At 42.0% G+C, this 20,409-nt stretch overlaps 2 protein-coding genes across 3 annotated transcripts in view; one reads left to right on the top strand and one right to left on the bottom strand.

Annotated features, from left to right (window-relative positions):
* PKD1L3 (polycystin 1 like 3, transient receptor potential channel interacting) overlaps positions 1-12,757 on the top strand; it is a 64,170-nt gene extending 51,413 nt beyond the window's left edge. The window contains 9 exon segments of the mRNA XM_035024515.1: positions 1,583-1,898; positions 3,218-3,351; positions 7,129-7,256; positions 7,912-8,072; positions 9,683-9,893; positions 10,333-10,434; positions 12,064-12,195; positions 12,556-12,635; positions 12,637-12,757. Coding sequence (XP_034880406.1) covers positions 1,583-1,898; positions 3,218-3,351; positions 7,129-7,256; positions 7,912-8,072; positions 9,683-9,893; positions 10,333-10,434; positions 12,064-12,195; positions 12,556-12,635; positions 12,637-12,742 — 1,370 coding nt within the window. The 3' untranslated portion in view covers positions 12,743-12,757.
* Positions 12,758-13,338: 581 nt separating this feature from the next.
* Positions 13,339-20,409, bottom strand: part of IST1 (IST1 factor associated with ESCRT-III) — a 33,763-nt gene continuing 26,692 nt past the window's right edge. The window contains exons 5-10 of one of the 2 annotated variants that reach the window (XM_035024854.1): positions 20,004-20,087; positions 19,197-19,307; positions 18,082-18,282; positions 17,374-17,466; positions 16,270-16,318; positions 13,339-14,722 (exon numbers count right to left, since the gene is read on the bottom strand). In XM_035024854.1, the coding sequence (XP_034880745.1) occupies positions 14,523-14,722; positions 16,270-16,318; positions 17,374-17,466; positions 18,082-18,282; positions 19,197-19,307; positions 20,004-20,087 (738 nt within the window). In that variant the 3' untranslated portion in view covers positions 13,339-14,522. The remainder of the gene's footprint in view (positions 14,723-16,269; positions 16,319-17,373; positions 17,467-18,081; positions 18,283-19,196; positions 19,308-20,003; positions 20,088-20,409) is intronic. The other variant, XM_035024855.1, reaches the window with a different exon arrangement.

The raw sequence follows: 20,409 nt of genomic DNA, 5'->3' as shown, positions 1-20,409 counted from the left end.
CGGGCTCCCTGCTCGGCGGGGAGTCTGCTTCTCCCTCTGACCCTCCTCCCTCTCATGCTCTCTGTCTCTCATTCTCTCTGTCTCAAATAAATAAATAAAATCTTTAAAAAAAAAAAAAAAAGATTATTTTGAATTCTGAGGCAGTCCCCAGAGCTCCATATCTTTGGAGTCATTTAGTGGAACTTGATTAGTTTCCTTTGATGGTGTCATGTTTGATTCTTTGTGATCCATATAGTCTTTCATTGGTGTTTTTTGCATTTGAAGGAGCAAACACCCTTTCCAGTCTTTACAGACTGGTTTTGGCAAGTAAAAACCTTCTCCTGTCAGTTCCCCAGGCTCATGAGATTACCTCCAGAATCTAAATTGATCTGGGATGCAGCCAGGTCATGTGGCAGTTGTTACGTCCACAATGGGGTCCACAATTTGTAGGCCTGTTACCAGGGGCTCAGATGGCTGTGGATCTGGTCTGGTCTCTGGGTGGACAGGATTGACTGCAGAACCTTGTTCAGTGGGGCTGGCATTGGGACGAGGGTTGGAGTAGAGCAGGCCTATTACCAGCTGCAAGAATGAGTGTGGCTCCCACCAGATTTCTGAGAGGGCTCCTGCTGGGTCACTGGGTAGGTCCCTGGGCAGGTAGGATGAGCCCTAGACTGTGGCTGAGAAGGACTAGAACTGAGTCTCCAGGCTCTTCAGGATCCACAGCCAGGACCAGTGTCTACAGACCTGGTTCTGGAGGGATGGATAAGTGTGTCCCCAACCAGGACTGCTCCCTGACCATGGCTGGGATGGCCTGGAGCCAAGTTAGAAGTTTCAGGATCTGAAGTCAGACAGGGTTGGTAGGCTTGTCTCCAGGAGCACTGACAAGTCTCTGGACTAGCTGGTCTGCTCATTTACATAACCAAGAGGAGCTGGAGTCCAGTTAAGGGCTATTTCAGGATCTACAGACAGAGTTTGGTGAGCTTGCCTCCAGGGACTTTTGGACTGTGGCTGAGAGGGACTAGCACTCAGAACTAAGGTCTGCAGGCCTGTTATCTGAGACACAGGCAGAAGTGACTCCTGGGTCCCTTGCTTTATGGTGCTGCTGGCAGGACCAAGACCAAAAGGTGCTGTAGCCAAGTCCACAGGGGGACAGAACTATTTCTGGGTCTGTTGTCAGGACCACAGTTGGTGAGTCAGCCATCTGGGCATGGACCTGCCGTCTCAGAATGGCCTTTGTCAGTCTTGGACTCCACCGGGGTTTCACAATCCCCTTGATCCCAAGGCTCCCACAGAGGCACTTTAGTCTGTGGATGGCTGCCAAATTACTGTTGCCGAGAGGAGATGCAAGCAGGGCACCTCCTATTTCACCACATTGCTGATGCCTTTCAGTTGATTCTCATGATTTATCTAGATCATCTATGTATCATTTAGAAATTACAATCATTTCACTTCCTTATTTTTATGCCTCTTATTTCTTTTTCTTACCTGGTTGCATTAGCTAGAAATTCCAAATATATTTTTTAAAATAGTGGTGAAAATGTGCATTTTGTTACTAACTTAATGAAGCATTTATAAAAACGGTTTCTTGTACTCTTTTTGTTAGGGTTTATTACTGATGGGAACTCCTTTCTTTTGGGCAATGTTCTGCTTCGTCAGATTCGCATTCCCAGTGCCCTATTCCTTCCAACTGGAGTGTCTCCCCAAGAACAAGCAAAGCCATCTCCCCAAGATCAGGAGGATACAGAGAACTATGGAGTAAACTGGGGCCCCTCTGATACAAACATCACAAAATCAGACAGCATTTGGCATTATCAGAATCAAGAGATGCTGGGTGGCTATCCTATCCAAGGGGAATTTGCCACTTACTCAGGAGGAGGGTATGTTGTGAGACTTGGAAGAAGCTCGCGTACTGCAATCAGGTGAGCAAGCCTGAGCCCTGGACAAGAGAACCAGGGTGTGTCCCTTCTTAGGACAGTTACACCTGCCATAATGCTACTCGCCCTTGTCTGTGACACTTCTTAGACTTTTAAGGAAATGTATCTTTTAGTTTAAAAATTCCTTGTTCAACCTCAAACCACAGGTATGTTTTTGGTTTGGCAATTTGCCAAAACTCATTTTTTTTTTTTTTCCTCGTCTGGGAAAACACCTAGCAGTTTCAACTCAGGTATCTCTAGTTTAGACAAACTGTATCTTCAAATTTAAGAGGATGCATTGCCCTTCATGAACCATAATCAGTCCAAAATTCATAGTCAAATTTCCAGAGAGTTTAGAGTGTTTTTGTATGTGTATGTGATAAGAATTTTAATCATTGTATATGAAAAGGCTTAAATTATCTCTTCATTTAAATTTATAGCAAGAATTTACTCAAAAACATGGGGAGTCGTCTTCTCCCTCTCCCTCTGCAGCTCCCCCTGCTTGTGCTTTCTCATGCTCTATCAAATAAATAAAATCTTAAAAAATAAATAAAGAGTGGCATTTAACATTTAGAAGTAAAAGTAGAGGGCGCCTGGGTGGCTCAGTTGGTTAAGCGACTGCCTTCAGCTCAGGTCATGATCCTGGAGTCACAGGATCGAGTTCCTCATCGGGCTCCCTGCTTGGCAGGGAGTCTGCTTTTCCCTCTGACCCTCCCCCCTCTCATGCTCGCTCTCTCTCTCTCATTGTCTCTCTCAAATAAATAAATAAAATCTTTTTTTTTTTAAAGACTTTATTTATTTATTTGAGAGAGAGAATGAGAGAGAGCACATGAGAGGGAGGAAGGTGAGAGGGAGAAGCAGACTCCCTGCCGAGCAGGGAGCCCGATGCGGGACTCGATCCCAGGACTCCAGGATCATGACCTGAGCCAAAGGCAGTCGCTTAACCAACTGAGCCACCCAGGCGCCCCATCAAATAAATAAATAAAATCTTTAAAAAAAAAAAAAAAGAAGTAGAAGTAGAGTAATAGAGATAGCTGACATAAAATAATTCTACCCTAGATGTTAAACGCCAAATACGTTTTCTTGAACATATAACCCTGATGTGAATGCTATTATGAACTTTCATCTTTATAGTCTTCTAAATTTATATTTGTGTTAACTAACACTAGTGAAAGTTTGGGCATTAGTAATAATACTTCTTAGGCAAACAATATTTGGAAATGTAGCTTTGCAACTGGTATGTGATACTGGAAATGCCAGGGCATTTTTCTCCTTTGCAGGATTGAATGGAGAAAGTAGCTGACCCTGTCCTTCTGTTTTCCTAGAGTTCTGCAGCATCTTGAACAGAGCCACTGGCTTGACCATTGTACCAAAAGCCTCTTTGTGGAATTTGTGGTGTTCAGTGCTAATATGAACCTGTTCTGTGTAGTGACCCTGATTTTGGAGTCCAACAATGTGGGTACGAAGGTCTCTTCTGTCTTCTCTCTCTGACCTGGGTATTTCTGGAGAAGGCTCAGTTTCTTTATTTTATACCATTAAAAGAATATTTTAATTAAAGTATTAAATATAATTTAAAAAGTTAAGTAGTTCAAGGCAAAAACTAGCAGTCCTCTCTTCCTCCCCACCTCACTCCCCTTCCCTAGAGACAGTTACCTCCAGCTTTTTTAATGGGTTCTTTGAAATTTAAAAATTAACATGGTTATTACTTATTTCATGAATTTTCAGTTTTAGATATTATCTATTTCTTCCTATGATGATGAGTATTTAACTTTCTTAAACCCACACATAACACACACACACTTTTCTCTTACCTTGTTCTCCCAATATAGTAATAATTTATGGTTAGTTTAATATTTATTTCCATTATTGTGATTATCTAAATGATTTCTCAAAGATGAGCCATGTAATGTATTACAATTTCTTTTTTTCTACAACATTTTCCTTAGAGTTTATAATTACCTTTATTTCATTTGCTTGGTTTTGCATTGGTTTGCAAACTCCTCCTAGAAGTAAAAATCTCATTCTGTTCAAAAAGTATCAAGCAACCTATTATTTTATCTTTTAAAAGATAAAAGGCCCTCTCTGGGGCCCTCCATCCTTTTGGTACAATTCAGATTGGTTATTCTTTGGGTCTGCTGTACAACGCTCATCCTGGATTCTCCCTATCATCCTGGGGATTATCCTGACATCTCTCCTCTGTTGGATCTTCTTTCTCCTGAATCCCATGTTTTCCTCTCTGGGTTTACTTTCTCATTTGGCTGGAGCATATCCCCCAGGAAATTACTACAAGGGTGCAGAAGAAGTAAATTTTTTTAAGCCTTCAAGGTCCAAAAATGTTCTTACCTGCCATCATACTTGATTGCTAATTATTCTGGATACCGTTGTTTTTACAGAATTTTGAAAAGTATAGCTCCATTGCCTTCTAGCTTCTCATGTTGTTGTTAAGAAGTATGATGGGGGGGGCGCCTGGGTGGCTCAGTTGGTTAAGTGTCTGCTTTTGGCTCGGCTCACGATCTTGCGGTCCTGGGACTGAGCCCCATCGGGCTCCCTGCTCATTGGGAAGCCTGCTTCTCCTTCTCCCTCTGCCTGCCGCTCTGCCTACTTGTGCTCTCTTTGTCAAAAAAAAGATGATGATGCCCCAACTCCCAAAAGTTTTTAGAACTTTCTCTCTCCTCATAGTGAGTCCTTTAACCTGGAAATGTGTCCTTAGGTTCTGAGAAATTTTCTCACAGATTTCTATTAATTTCTTCTCCATTTTCTCTGTTCTCTTTTTCTGGTATTCCTGACATTTTGACACTGGGATGCCTGGACTGATCCTTTGATTTTTCTTATTTTTGCTTTTCCATCTTTTTCTTCTAGTTTCTGGGAGACAAATTCAATAAGTGGTTTGAAATTTGAAGTATTCATCTTGATAATTTAATTTTCAAGAATTGTGTTTGTCCTCACAATATTTTTTTCATAGTATCCTGTTCTTTTATGGACACGGTATCCTCTTTTAACTGTCTGAGAATGTTACAGGCTTTTTTTTTTTTTCCTCCTGCTCTTTCACTTTCTCTAATGCCTCTGAACTTCTTTTATTTTTTTTTTTTATTTGGTCTCCAGTTTTAGTGTTGAGGTTCAGTATGTGGCTGTCTTTTCATATTGAAGACAGAGACAGTAAAAAGCAAATAAATACTAGTTAGAAGCTCTTTGTTCATGGAAAGAGCTTGTCGACTGTTATCAATGTCTTTCGGACAGTTTTCACAATGAGGGACCCTCCAAACTCCTGCTTTGAGGATGTCTGCCTTTTAGACCTCTCAGAGCCTGTTGAGAAAAGGGGCTGGGAGGCATCTCACCATGCAGTATAAAAACTTGTTCTTAGGGGCGCCTGGGTGGCTCAGTCGGTTAAGTGTCTGACTCTTGATTTCAGCTCAGGTCATGGTCTCAGGGTCTAAGATAGAGCCCTGAGTTGGGCTATGCACTGAGCTGGGAGCCTGCTTAGGATTCTCTCCTCTCTCCTCCTCCCTCTGCCCCTCCCCTGCTCATGTGAGCACTCTGTTTCTCTCTTCTCTCTCAAAATAAAAATAAAAAGCTTTCTCGGAATTCTTTCCTAGTAGACCACTACTTGCAAATAGACCTGGTGCTCCTGACTTCAGATTCTCTCTAGTTCAACAATAGGTAATAAACCTTTAGTTTTAGTGTGGTGGAAGGCAGGATGAATAGCAAATACTTAGTTGTGAATGGTGAGGGAGGCAATCTGGGATCTAATTGTTTATGTTCACACTTGCAATCAGTTATATTTTCAGTTTCATCCGACCTTACATTCAGAAGTACCTAATGCCGGCAATTTTCCAGCCTTTCTGGGTTTGCTTCTGCGTTTTCTATACAGCTGACTTTGCCTTTAGCTTTCTTGAATCTGCTGTCCGTGTCATTCTTCTGTTTTCCAGCTTCCAGTAGTTTGTTGCTGTCATCTACCCTCCTTTTTCTTTGGGTTGTTTTTTTATCCTGTCACTATCATTAGAGTGGCATTTTATGAGATTAGAGGGAAGCTCGTATATTCAATTCTCCTACCTTTAACAGGAAGTCTTTCCTAATCAAACTTCCTTTGTCTTCTCTTCCCCAGAATTTGCCCACTAGTATCCTTCCATTTACCACCAGGTGTTACTTCTGATCAGGAGTTGTATACTTTGAGTAGACTTCTACACTTCTAAATGAAGCATGAAGGCTTCCTGTGGGTCTTCATAGGGTTTTTTATTGTTAGTAACTACCGAAAAACAAAACAAAAAAACAAAGAGGGCTGAAGTAAACATGGGAAAGTCCCAGTCTTAAGAGCTAAAAATGTGAAGTAGGAATTCCTTTTATTCTTAAATGTACTTTCTACTATAAGGGACACATCTTAATTCTAATATTTTGGGGCTTTATGAAAGTTTATATTCACAAGACCTTTCATGATTTTATAAACAACTCACTGTCCTTCTAGGTAGAATCTGAGCCTTTTTAGTCTACTCTTATATAAATGTCTGAGTATCCCCAGGATACTATTAGTATTCATGGGATATTACTTCAGTTACTTTTAAAAAGTAACTAAATTTGAAATGGCTCAGAGCACTTTCGTCATACTAATTTTAAAGAGCTTTAAATTCCATTCTCCCCACACTTTACATTGCAGTCATCAGTTCTCTACCAAACATCATATGGCAAGAGTACAACTAGTCGGTGCATCTCTGCACCTGTTCTCGCTTGGCAAGGGCAACACCTGTTAACAGCTCTGAAGTCACAGACAGTACCCTCGAGGTAGGATCGCAAGTATATCCTTCCCCTCTACTGACTAGTGCAAACAGTGCATTTCTCCAATAGTTATGCATGTGTGATCTCAGTTAATATCCATGAGAGCTCTAGAGGAAATACCAAGTGAAGTGTAGAGATTCCGGAACAGTTGAAATAGATAATCCACGTGGGGCAGCTGGGTGGCTCAGTCGGTTAAGTGACTGGCTCTTGCTTTTGGCTCAGGTCATGATCTCAGGGTTGTGAGACTGTGCCCTACATCAGGCTCCATGTTCAGCACAGTCTGTTTGGGATTCTCTCCCTCTCCCTCTGCCCTTTCCCCCACACATGCTCTCTCGCTCAAATAAATAAAATCTAAAAAAAGAGAGAGATAATCCAGGAACAGTTGCACTGATTTCAAAGACAGAACTTGAAAGGAAGAGGGCACAAGCTTTGAAGACTCTTGACTCTAGGTGTTCTTTGTTGTTCTCAGGTGCGTTCTTCCCCTCGCTGAGACTGGACACTTTAACTTCCCTTCAGGCATCAAAGAAGGACTTTGCTTGGTCTCTCATCTCACAAGTCATCTATTACCTACTAGTCTGTTACTGTGCCTTTGTACAGGTGAATTGAAAGCGTCAGATGTAAGAAATTCTCAAGATTTCCCGTGTCATCAGGGGAGCTCCACAATGAGCTATTACAAGAATTATGGCTATGACTTTGGTCCTTTCCAGAGCCTGAATTCAGCTAAAGGCTGACTGGCTTTCCACCAAGTACCTCTTCCAGTTTTCAAGAGTTAAGGAATTAAGGCTGTAAAAAGAATATTACTTTTTTTGTACAGTTGTATTATCCCTACATAAGGTAACAGCAAGAATTGAAAATATGATGAACAGAGCAAGTACTCAAAAGTACAGGTAATGGCACCAAAACAGAATCTATCTTAAAAAAAATTTTTTTTTCTTTTAAATAAAAGAATCTGTATCTTAGGACAACATATCTTATTTTCAGGCTTGATAAGTAATTTGATAACCTTTTTAAATTTAAGCAACAAGAATGAAATAATGAGTATATCCAATGCAAGTTGTATTAGAGAAAGCCAGCTTTTCTATAAGCAGCAGCTGAGTGACTATCGTACAGAACCAAGACCATAACCCATTGTGTCCAAGTTAGATTTGACAGATCCCCAGCTTAGTGTTTTGCCAGTGTTAAAATACTTCATTAGGGAAAGACCTGGCTAATCTTTAAGGCAAGCAGTAGTGACTGTGGGGTCTCTGTTTAGGGTCATCGGCGGAAACAGCAGAGGTGGAGGTTCTTCACTAGGAAAAGAAACACTCTGGACACGAGCATAATCCTCATTAGCTTTGTCCTCCTGGGTCCTGACATGAAGCTTACTTCTCTGCATGAGAAAAACATGGCACAATACCACTATGCCCAGGACAGGTAAGAGGGGGCCTGAGGAGCACAGTCTTTTCCTGTTCAATGTCTAAAGTCTCCTGATTACAAACAAGTATTCTTTCAAACTCTCCTTCCTCTTCCACTGCTCTATCAGACCTATATTGTATAATACCAGAGTTAAATAGAGAACTCAGATGAATGTCCACAACTGAGAAAATAATTAAGAAACTGTTTATACTGCTTATCACATTGAAAAATCTCTTCTGCCTTCATAATACTTAGGTATGTGCTTGTCAAGGGTAATGCATTTAAATTTCATACAGCAAGGACCTGGAATTAGTCCTATTTTGCACCCTGGCCAAAGACTAAAGGCTGAGGCATGACAAATGATCATCCTTTAAATAAAACCACAACCCAGTGCATTTTTTAAAACCAAAGGGGGTTGCTTTCTGGGTAGGGATGTCCATCCATTAGCTTATCCATACTTAAGAGACATTCTGGTGCCCCTTTGGACACCTTCTGTGGTCTTTCCCATGGGGAAGAGCATCTATTTCCCAGACCAAGTATTGCCACGTGGTACTTTATTTTTTCAGTGGCCAGTAGTCTGGACTGCTGATCTGCATAATGAGAAAATACCCCAGGTCATCCTTACAGAGGGCCATTTATGCAGGGACAGTGTGTGCAGTTTAAATGATGTTGACAGTTGAGGTCCATCTTGCCATATGGCACTGCCTAGGTCTTAGACACTAAAGCAGTTGTGATCAAGTGCCAATTTGCTCTACCTGTGGGCGTCTTTCCACGTAACCTAGTTGCTGCAACACAAGATTATGAATATGTTTCACACATAACACTCACTTCTAGTTTATCAGTCTTTTTTTTTTTTAAGATTTTATTTGTCAGGGTGCCTGGGTGGCTCAGTCGTTGAGTGTCTGCCTTCAGCTCAGGTCATGGTCCCGGGGTCCTGGGATCGAGCCCCGCATTTGGCTCCCTGCTCCGTGGGGATCCTGCTTCTCCCTCTCCCACTCCCCCTGCTTGTGTTCCCTCTCTCGCTGTGTCTCTGTCAAATAAATAAAAAAATCTTGAAAAAAAAAAAAATTTTTGTCTGTCAGACCAAGCGCAAGCAGGGGAAGTGGCAGGCAGAGGGAGAAGCAGGCTCCGTGTTGAGCAAGGAGCCTGATGCAGGACTCCATCCCAGGACCGACTGAGCCACCCAGGCGTCCCTATCAATCATCTTTCTACTTTTAGCACTCTTACACCTATGAGATCAATTATCCCCAGAGAATACAAGATTAGAGTGCTACAGAAAACAGACTAGCATAATGGCACATCTCATGAGGCTAACTCCTCTCGAGACTGGGCATTTAACTCAAACCAGAGTAGCGGAGGAGGCTGGCCTTGATTTGCAGAATGAATTTTGAGTAATCTGCTGGGGGTTGTATTTCAGGGTTTCTTAAGATCTCCCAACCAAATACATGGCCTCTGGCCAATGCTCTCACATCCACAAGTACTGGAGGCCACACTGGAAAGGAGAGTTCTTGCATCAACAAGTATTTGACCTAATGGGACTCACAGAGCTGCTACACTTGAGCAGGGGAAGCACTGGAGAAATGGATGGCAGACACCAGCTGAGTAACTGTCGGCCTTCCTTGGTACAGGTTCATCAGCTTCTATGAGGTAATAAAAGTCAACTCAGCAGTCGTTCACCTCATCGGCTTCCTGGTTCTGTTGGCAATTGTTCAGCTGTGGAACCTGCTGCACCATCACCCCAGGCTGCAGGTCATCGGTAGAACACTCAGCAAAGCCTGGGACGAGGTGGTGGGCTTCTTGCTGGTCATCCTGATCCTGCTCACAGGCTACGCCATTGCTGTAAGCCCTCATTCCCAGTGTCTTTTCCCAAATGCTGTGGCCTTGGAATCACATTGCTTCCCAAGAAAGCACTATATACGGAAAACCATCAGTTCAAGTGGGCAGTGAGTTTTGGAAAAAACAGTGGAGTAAGAAAGCTGGTTTTTAGTTGTAGTTCCATACTTAACCAGCAGTACGACTTAAACGCAGACATCTGTCTCATCTCCTCAAATTTAGCTCACAGGGTGATGTGAAGGTCAAATAAATTGATAGGAAAATGCTATGTAATTACAAAGGAATTTTTTTTTTTTAAGGCATAGTGACTTGAATGGCCAGTAAGGCATTTCTTTGATTTCCAGCCCCTTTGGTCCTGTGTTGGCCTCCTTATCTAGCCAGGAGGGAAAGAGGTGACTTCAGCCTTACTGCTCTCTACCCTCTAATTACTATTTCTCCTTTTCAGTTTAACCTGCTGTTCGGCTGGAGCGTCTCTGACTACCGGACTTTCTTCAGCTCAACAGTGACTGTTGTTGGTCTCCTAATGGGAATCTCTCATCACGAGGAGGTGAAAACCCCATCCTGGCTTCCCTGCAGGATTCTATTTTGTTTACAAGGTGAGAATTGCTTACAACAGCAGCCCCGTCTGTACCACTGCACACCTGTGCTATCTGCATACAACTTGAGGGGCTATTACTTTCAGAAATGTGTCCCCTTTTCAAGCACCTAGTCCCAATTTCCTCACTTCTTAGTCTTATTTTCAGGATGCTCGGCCTGAATTTATGCTCTCATAACCTGGCCAGATTAGTATTATTTGCTGCTTCTTTCTCAGTGGCCCTTTGAAGTGTACAATGAAAATGCCTTTTAAAAAAAATTAGGGCGGTACAATTCCAGAAAGAAGGGCAATATTTCTGTTCATAGTTAATCAATGCTTATTTCAGAGAGGCTGTTGTTCTCCCCCAAGAACTACCAACACAAATCTCTCTTCTATATTAAATAGGAAACCCAGATGAGGATTTGGGGCCCTAGCATATATAGATTTGATCAGGACAGAAAAAACTACAATTCAAATTAGTGAAATTGTTAAGATTTTCATGAAGTCTAACCTTTTGAAAATCTAGACCTCAAATGTTAGTAATTAAAATGGGCAAGTTTACATAGTTTCTTAACATAGTTTCTAACGTGGAAAGTTCTCACCTTCCTAAGATCTGAAAAAGACTTGTTACAGTTCTAGGTTCAATTAGGGAATGAAGTCTTCACCCTTGGAACACTTTATATACTAAGACACTTAAGGAAGTAACAGAACAATGAGCTTTTGCTAACACCTCCTTTTTGACTTAAAAAAACCTCTAATCATAATACAATGAGAAGGAAAATGGAGTATACTAGTATAAGAAAAATGGTGCAAATTACTTGGTTGACCTAGAGTAGTTATAATTAAGCAATATCTGGTCATACAGATTTCCATCAGTGATACTTATTTTAAGCATTCCTCCTCTAAGTTGTTGGGCTGTTGCTGGTTTTTGGTTTGGTTTTGTTTTTTAACAGTACCCTAATGGCAACAGTGAATGAGCCAATACCAAGGGAAAATAAACATCATTTGTTAAAATGAACATGTAAACTACTCTTACGGAAACCACCCTAGGTCCTGTATTTGAGAATGATCTCTTCATGCTGAAAAGTAAAGAATGGCAAAAATCAGTACTTACTTTGAAAAGGTAACACCAAAAAAACCCCCAAAAAACAAAGTAAAAGCCAGTTTTTTTATGGTTAACTTGTTAAATTTTATTGGAATGCTCCGGTTTATAGAGGTTCTTAGAATGGCAGAAACAATTTTTATGATTTCTGATGTTTATTCTTTCCATATGCTTTTGCTACTTTCAAGCTTCTGTGCTTATATTTTCTAGAGGTGTCAAATCACATGGGCTTTAAATCATTTTAGTGATTTAGTGCCACTGTGACTTACCGGTTTTCTTGTGAAAGCCCTGAAGTCAACTATTTTTATACCCATCAAGCCTGTCATTCATGTTCTTCTGTCCACTCAAAAGCATTTTCCTTTTTAATAGTTTTGCTTCTCTCCCTAATTTCCATCAAATATTTTATGTGAGTATATCCTAAACATTAGCATATAACTTACATTTTAAAGTAGAAGTTAAACTGTCAGTGTTTAAAATCAAAATATTTTGTCTCTTTCCAGGTTATTGATTTAGACCCAGTCCTGGGATCCTTTCTGATTCTCACCAGTGTCTTCTTGATGGTACCTGTGATCATTAACCTTTTTGTTTCCGTCATTCTCATGGCCTCTGGTAAAGAACGAACGTCCCTTAAGGTAAGTAACTCCGACTCAGTAACTGAAATATAAACTTGCCATCATTTTATCATTAGAAAAACTCAACTGTTGCTGCTCTTCAGATTACAGATGGACATAATGCACAGTAGCAGCGTAGTCCCTTTATTAGTCTCCATAGCTCTGGCAACCATTTTCATCGGACACCCAGTTTAGAGGACATCTGCAGTCCTATAAATAGCTGGTCCTCAACTATTAAGTAGCAGAAACACTCCAATGCCTGACAGTAAATCATTAAAGGAAACAGTGTTTACACTAGTTTTTTAATCTGTTGGCAGTCTTCCCCTCCAACATTAGCATCAATTTTAATTCCCTAACTTTTCTCCTTTTGTCTTTGAATAGACTCTGAAAGAAGATGCACTGACAGATGTGGTGCCACAGAAGCTCTCCAGTTTGCTAGGAATCCAGTGGCACCGGAACACGTGAGCAAACAGCCATGACAGCAGTGGGCAGTAACACTAAGGCTTTAAAAGATGAGCTATTTGGGGGCACCTGGGTGATTCAGTCGGTTAAGTGTCTCAAGTCATGATCCCAGGGTCCTGGGATCCAGCCCCATGTTGGGCTCCCTGCTCAGTGGGGAGCCTGCTTCTCCCTCTGTGCTCTCTCAAATACTTTTAAAAATTAAAAGATTATCTTTGCATGGTATAGTTTAGAAAATTACCGGTTTATAATACACCATTAATTTTGTAAATCACTGAGGAATCAAAATCCCCGTGGCAGTAAGTTCTTAGGTTTATGGATCACTGTCAAGAAAGGGTTAACACTACTAGAGTGATACAGGATAAACCAGCTCTGCTGCCAAACACCTACCACCAATATATTCAGCATGGCTGTGGGAAGTATGTATGAGTCAGAGGTGAGCTCATGCAGCTTATTAAAATCAAAGATATAAGCATGAGGTTTGGCTAATGGGGAGCCCTGTCCCAGAGGACTAACGAAGCAAACTCCCAAAGGCTATCTAGGCTTAAATACAGAAATAGAAATGGACTCCTCGCTGCTCCAGGCATCCACGTTACCCAAGGAACCAAAGGTAAGGTCTGGCTTGTGCCCAGCATGGGTCACTTGCTTAAAATACTCTCCACTAAAATCCAATTTGCACTTCATCACTTGACCAAACCAGTGGAAAAAGCAGGGCACAGAATTTTTAACTTTATTATCAGCTACTGAGCTAGGAGATACAAACCAATCAAAAACATTTAAGTTGCTTGAAACAGGTGTGTATATTTACACTACACAGAAGCCAGAGTCCTATCTTCTGATCCCAAAGCCATCCCTCTGGGGAAGGATGGCCTCAGCTAGGGGTTAAAGGAACACTGTTAAGTTACAATAGTAAAGAGTCTCATCCACCTAGGAAAGTAGTCAACAACTGCAGCCACATTTTTTATGGGCACCCAAAACTTATGTGAAATCAGTTTTTAAAGGTTCTCTTAATCATAAAGTTTTCAAATGAAAACAGGAACGCCACTTCCCCTGTAGGCATTCCAGCTCACTACCCAAGAAACTTGAGTACTTCTGTTAAGGCAACTGGAAGCCCACCCTAGCCTTGGTGACTTCTGCCCAGTGTGTGACCTGTCCTTCGTTCACCAGTAAATGCAGTCCAACAGAACATGCCCTGGGGGAAACAGGAGTTTATGCAGTGCTGCCCTCTGGTAAGAGGGGAACACAGCACTCAAAGCAAAAGGCCACGGAGGGCTCCCTGAGAATCCAGTAGATCCAAGAGAAGCCTTCAACTTTCCCAATTAACTCTGCAACTGGATCCAGGTGGAACAGTGCCTGCAGTGAGTAGTGTATAAGCCAATGAGAGCACCCAGCTTCCAAGAACTGTTAAAGGGGCTTCCAGAGTCCGTCTCTCCCATTCATGGCACACCTTTGCTCACTACAAACCCCTCTGGACAGAGGGGTTTGTTTCGAAGTCTAGGACTTCAGCACAGGGCTGAGAGACTTCATGAAGTATTCTTCTCCGTGTCCAGCCATCTTTGGCAGCTCTCCCCATAATGCTTTCACCTTTCCACTCCCCTGTGGAGGAACAGGACAGGTGATGGGAGAACCTGGGCTCACACTCAAGGGAAATGGACAAGCTCGGCTGCCCAGGGTCAGCTGCTCTGGCCTCATAGTCTCTAATCATTAGTTTCTTAGGAGCAACAGAGAACTGGAAAGCAGCAGAATTTAGAGCAGAAAGAGAACCCAGAGGAAGAGTGTGCTCAGTGATGGTTAAGAGATGAAAACGAATTTCATGGAGATTCTTTGTTACAAGGAGAAAAAGCTCAGTCTCAAATCTCAGAGCCTGGAGGTTGCCTGGTTGAAGAGAACTAGGTTTTCTTTTTCAACTCTTCAAATCTCCGGGAAAGATCATCAAAGTCAATGTCCTCAGATGCTGAGGCGCTGGCACCAGCAGATGCAGTTGGTAGTGTGTCTGGCACAGACGGCAACTCCGGCAGTACAAAGTTGTTGTAGGTATCCACGGGTCGGGAAGGGGGCTTTGCAGAGGCTTCCGGCTTGGGCCCAGGACCTAATTCAATTAGGGTAAGGAGCACAGTGTTACAAACTCCCCTTTGACAGAAACAAAAATACAGGAGAAAACACTGGTTTTTAAAAAATAATTCTAAAAGTCAATAAAAATTTTCAGGACAATTTAACCTACATTTCTTTTTTTTTTTTTTTTTTTAAAGATTTTTATTTATTTATTCATGAGAGACAGAGGCAGAGGGAGAAGCAGGCTCCCAAGGAGCAGAGAGCCCGATGCGGGACTAGATCCCAGGATCCTGGGATCATGACCTGAGCCAAAGCAGACGCTTAACCATCTGAGCCACCCAGGTGCCCAAATCTACATTTCCTTAATACAGCTGACTCCTATCTGTTTTACTTTACTATGGTGAGAAAAAAGATTAAGGGAAATTCAAAGTGTGATACCTGGGACTAGGTACACAGAGCATGCACTCAGACTGTCCCCTTTCACAGAGGTCTGCTCCTATCACGACAAAGTCCAAGGGGTGGTACTAAAATTCTGTTGGAATGAGCCCCTCTTTAAGGCTCAGGGGGAAAAATTTTTTTATGAGGAATGTTAACGTCCTTATTGTTTGATGTAGTAGGATCTGAATTACCAGTCTGCCATTTTGTATTTTATAAGTTAAAATCATCCCTGTCTCTACTTACTGTACGTTTCCATTTGTATCTAAGTTCTAGAAAAGGCAAACCTCAACTACTTTTAGAAAGTAAGAATAGTGGGGTGCCTGAGTGGCTCAGTCAGTTGAGCATCCGACTCTTGGTTTCAGCTCTGGTCACGATCTCGGGGTCATGGGACTGAGCCCCATGTCAGGCTCCACGCTGAGAGAAGTCTGATTGAGATTCTTTCCCTCCCCCTACCCCATGCACGCTCATGTTCTCTTTCTGTAAAAATAAAATCTTAAAAGAAAAAGAAAACAGTGTTTGCCTCCAAAGTAGAGAGTGGATTGATGGACTTGAAAGGAACATAAGAGAACTTTCTGGGGTGATGGAAATGTTCTACACCAGTTTTACTGAAGTATCATCAAAATATACCTCAATAAAACGATCTCCAATTTAAAAAGTATCCCCCTCCCTCTGGTTTCCATAGTGCTGGTAGTGTTTTACTTTCTGAGCAGATGATCACACGATCATGCGTGCTTTATGAAAAGTCACTGAGCTATTCATTTATGGTTTTATCTACTGCCCCCTCTTTAATGCTCAAGCTTAAAAATATGTTATCTATATCTAGATAGAAAAATAGCTAGACTGATCTCTTTTGCTATTTCTAGGTACAACGGAAGTTGAAGCAGCAGGACCATAAAGAACTTGAGATTGAAAGAATGATGATACCACTAACAGCAACAAGGAACTTGGGAGATTCTCTGCAACCAAGAAAGGTATTTTCTTTTTGGATGAGAGAAATCCGAAGTTCTATTTTCATCCTACTACACTCTGGGAGAAGACAGGGCATGTGGGTAAAATGCCACAAACATGAACACTATCTCTGAGGCAGGAGCGGTAATGAGAAAACAGCAAAGGGTTCAAGCACTGAGGGTTTCTGATTACACTCACCAACAATCTGTGCAGAAGAGACATTCTTATCAGCATTAAGGTCATCAACCTGAAACACAAAGATTGTTACTAGGGGAGAAAGCAATGGCATTACTGGACAAAGTACTAATATTGGTATAAGCCCCTGTGTTTTCCCAAAGCTAAGCTGCTCAGCAGAAGCAACACAACCTCCTCCAAAGAAACTGCCCCTCCACCCCCTATACTCCTTCCTGATCTTCCAATCAGATAACATGTTAAACTCAACCACCAAGCAGAGAAAAAGAAAATTCTTTGATACCTTCACCTTCTGGGCAGAGAGAAAGCACTAACCCACTGAATTCATCTCCAAGAACCAAGTCCTCTAATACTGAAGATCTTCTACCTCATTCCTAGAAACAGTTGTGGGCAATGCTTCAATGCATGCAAGACCGAAACGTAAGAAAACCCAGGCCCAAGAGAAAACCAAAGGAAAGAACACTAAGCAAGTTCAGGAACAGGGCGATCTCGCAGCAAACGCCCTACCGACTGTAATGCATCAGATGGAAATAGGTCTCAAAAGGCATATACCAGCTGAGGAAACAAGGCTGACAGAAAAGGAGCCCTCTAATCCTGAATCAAAGCTATGCAATCACCAACAATTCAATTCAAGGCACGGTTACCATATTTATAACGAGTTTCATCTATAAGATGAAAATGTAAAAGTAATGTTATAGGCTGAAGTTTACTAACTGGACACTTCTGTTTAACATAAAAATCTGGTATTTTAATTACGATATTCTAGCAGTAAGACTACACCACCTCAATACCATTCTCTGCCTAGTTAAAAAAAAACAAAAACCACCAAAAACCCCCCCAAAAGACTAGGTGAGTGCCCTACTAGAACTTTCTAGGAGACCTGCAGCTCCTTCCTGATTCCTGGCTTAACTGCAAACAAAGCCCTGCCACCCGTGATGCCGCCCCACCACCCCACTGCCAGGGCAATGTTGAAGCAACACAAAAATCCAAAGCAAGAGCAATGCTGGTAACTAGGAAATGATCAGAACTTTGCCTTCCCTGTGGCCATTATTTCTCTCTCTTCATGGGATTCACTCTCCTGCTGCTTACAAAAGAGGCTCAAGCACTTACAGATTCATACGATGGGGGAGTTGCTGGTATCTGAGGTGGATGAATATTGGGAAAAGCCTGATAAGTCCCCACTGGCAATCCATTGAAATCCGACTGCAAGAGAAGAAAGGCGACATCAGAGACACGGCCCCGTTTTGCAGTTTCTGAGGTTTGTGTATGGTAAGGGAGCAATACCTACACGTATTCAGTGTGAATATTCAAGAAATATATTCAATATGTATATATATTCAAGAGCTCCCAAAGAAAAAAAATGCCCAGAAGGATCCCAGATTTTTAAAGATCTAAAGCCAAAGGCTAGTCTTCAAATTACTAATCAACTGCCTGGATGTCTACAGGGGAAGATTCTAATCAGACTTTCCTATTACTAGTAATGACCTTCACCTTTTTGTCTACAAAAGAGGTTTTTCTACCTGGTAATAAGTTGTACTCATTTTTGGAAAGAACTACTAGTTTGCCTGCTACAGGTCCCAAAGGTATTCAGTAAAGCTACAAGAAAAAGTTTCTCTAGCACGATCTCTGTATATTTTCCCACATCATTAACAAAACACTTTCTCCAAATCCCAGTATTTTTTCCACAATATGATCCCTAATACCAAATGTTCTTACTGCAGAATCTTAACAACCTACAACTCCTGTGTATTCATACATCCAATGTGTCATCTTGTTACATTTTCTACAGTTTACACCCACACTTCTATGTATACTTACTGGTCCCTTTGGAAGTGGGTAGGAGAACGGAGTACTTGGAGAGGGCATGGGCATGGGCATAGGCACTGGCACTGTTCCATCAGGCCCACCAACTGGTGTTGCAAAACCACCCCCTCCTCCTCTTCCAGGACCCCCTTTCTTCACATCATCTGTGAATCCAACATCAATAAGATCTGTCTCTACCCCAGGAGGAGCTTCTGCCTGAGAAGGAGAGAGAAACCCGTATCATTAACCCACATTGCAGGCCAGGTTCCCCCAGAAGCAGACTCTGAGATGGAGACCAGTGTGGAGGAAGGTACTGGCGTGGTCCCTTGGGATAAAGACCCGTGGGGAAGTGAAGGAAGCCGGGCTAGGCTGCTATACAGTCACAACAACTGCTCAGTCGATTCCTTAAGGAGCTCTGAGCTGGAATGGGCCTGCAACATGTACCCCCGACTGGGACAGAGTCTTTAAAACCCAGTTACTGAATACAGGCTGTCCTGCAGAAAAGACTGTGGATGAAGCAGCTTTCTTCTGAGGGCCATTGCTGGAGTGTTAGGAGCCACCAGTCATCAATACTCTCAAGAGGTGGGGAAATAAATGCTTTTATCCTTAGGTGTGTATATCTGGGATGGGGGAGTGTTGTCTAAGCAGCACAGCAAAGAACCCACTACACCCCACTGACCTTAATTGAAGGATTACTATTTGCATATTTGCCCCCCTTACACTGTAAACCTCTTCAGGACAGGGAACTTGTTTTTATCTCTGTATTCTCAGGTCTCAGTGCACTGTCTAACACACGGCAGGCACCTAATAGTTTTAGAATCCATTCGGGGTCTTGGGGCATTTCTTGCTTCAATTCCTTGAACTTCATCAAAAAGCAGCAATAGTGCCATTCTGTATTTGCATCAAGGTTTGTACCTTTTCTAAGTGCCTTCCAGTCATTCATCTCATCTGATCCTTAAATACTCTTTGAGAAATGCAGGCATATTTATCATTACCCAAAAAGGCACTAATTGGACAAAGGCTTAATCTCCCACATACAAACTTTAGTGCAAAGGATAGGATTATTTTTTAAGAAAATGATATCCAGAGACTCATTTCCCCCTCTGTACTCTGAAAGACTCTCTACTCACCATGACCACAGAGTCAGGCTCATAGGGCACATTGTAGTTCTTAGCAATTTCAATCAGGTATCTCTCCACCAGGATTTTGGGTGGGGCTTCCACACTCAGTTTGTGCATTAGCTGTAAGTAAAAGACCCAGGGTTAAAATCTATGCCAATCAGGGCGCCTGGGTGGCTCAGTTGGTTAAGCGACTGCCTTCGGCTCAGGTCATGATCCTAGAGTCCCTGGATCGAGTCCCGCATCGGGCTCCCTGCTCGGCGGGGAGTCTGCTTCTCCCTCTGACCCTCCCCACTCTCATGTGCTCTCTCTCATTCTCTCTCAAATAAATAAATAAAATCTTTAAAAAAAAAAAAAAAATCTATGCCAATCAGCCTAACCTGACTCACTCTTAAACTTTGTTCCTCTTATTTTACAGGTAAATTGAGGAAAAAGGAGGTTCTGACCGGTTAAATCATTTTTTTTTTCAGTCACAAAGCATTATTCAAACCCATGCCCCTCTCATGGTCTCTGGTTACACATGACCCAGCTGTTGGTAAGACTGATAATGCTGCCTTCCACATTTGAATTCACCCACTCTTCATCACCTTGCTTCTACATGCACAAATCAGAAGGGGCACAAAGGACTGGGGGCCTCACAATCAGAGGTTTAGGGAAGGGTAAGGAGTAGACTGCACAGCCAGCCAGAGAGCTTTCTCACCCTCACTATAAAATATGCAACCCTAGATTAACTCAGCCATACAGTAGGACCCACTACAATCAAGCCAAGATAACATGCCCACACCCTGTCTACTGCATCATGTTAAGTATGTTCATTACCCTGTCATTCACAGTTCCAATCTGGTTGGTCCTACATAACTTGCCGTATTCCTTGCTATACTTGGCACAGAGCTGATCAGCAACCTATAGAGAAAAAAGAACAGTAAATGAAAGTGGAAACCATTCTTACAGACTGCTTCAAGCTTCCTATCAACAGTAACCATGCTTCTATTACAGGATTTCAAAAAACCCCAGGCCTGTAAAACTTTTAAGGGATACATTGTTAGTTCATATTTGTTTATCCATCCATCGAGCTGTAACTATGTGCCAAATTCTCTCACAGACATTATGACATATGCTCTAAATACAATAAACAAAAACAGACATTGTTCCTACTCTTAAAGTCTTAGAATCTCTGAGGAAACCAGTCATTACTCAGTCACACAAATAAAGATACAAATGTAGC

This window comes from Mirounga leonina, unplaced genomic scaffold (genome assembly GCF_011800145.1).
Source record: "Mirounga leonina isolate KUSES-001 unplaced genomic scaffold, KU_Mleo_1.0 Mir_180, whole genome shotgun sequence".
Lineage (NCBI taxonomy): Eukaryota > Metazoa > Chordata > Mammalia > Carnivora > Phocidae > Mirounga > Mirounga leonina.
This window is presented reverse-complemented; position numbering and strand designations above follow the sequence as displayed.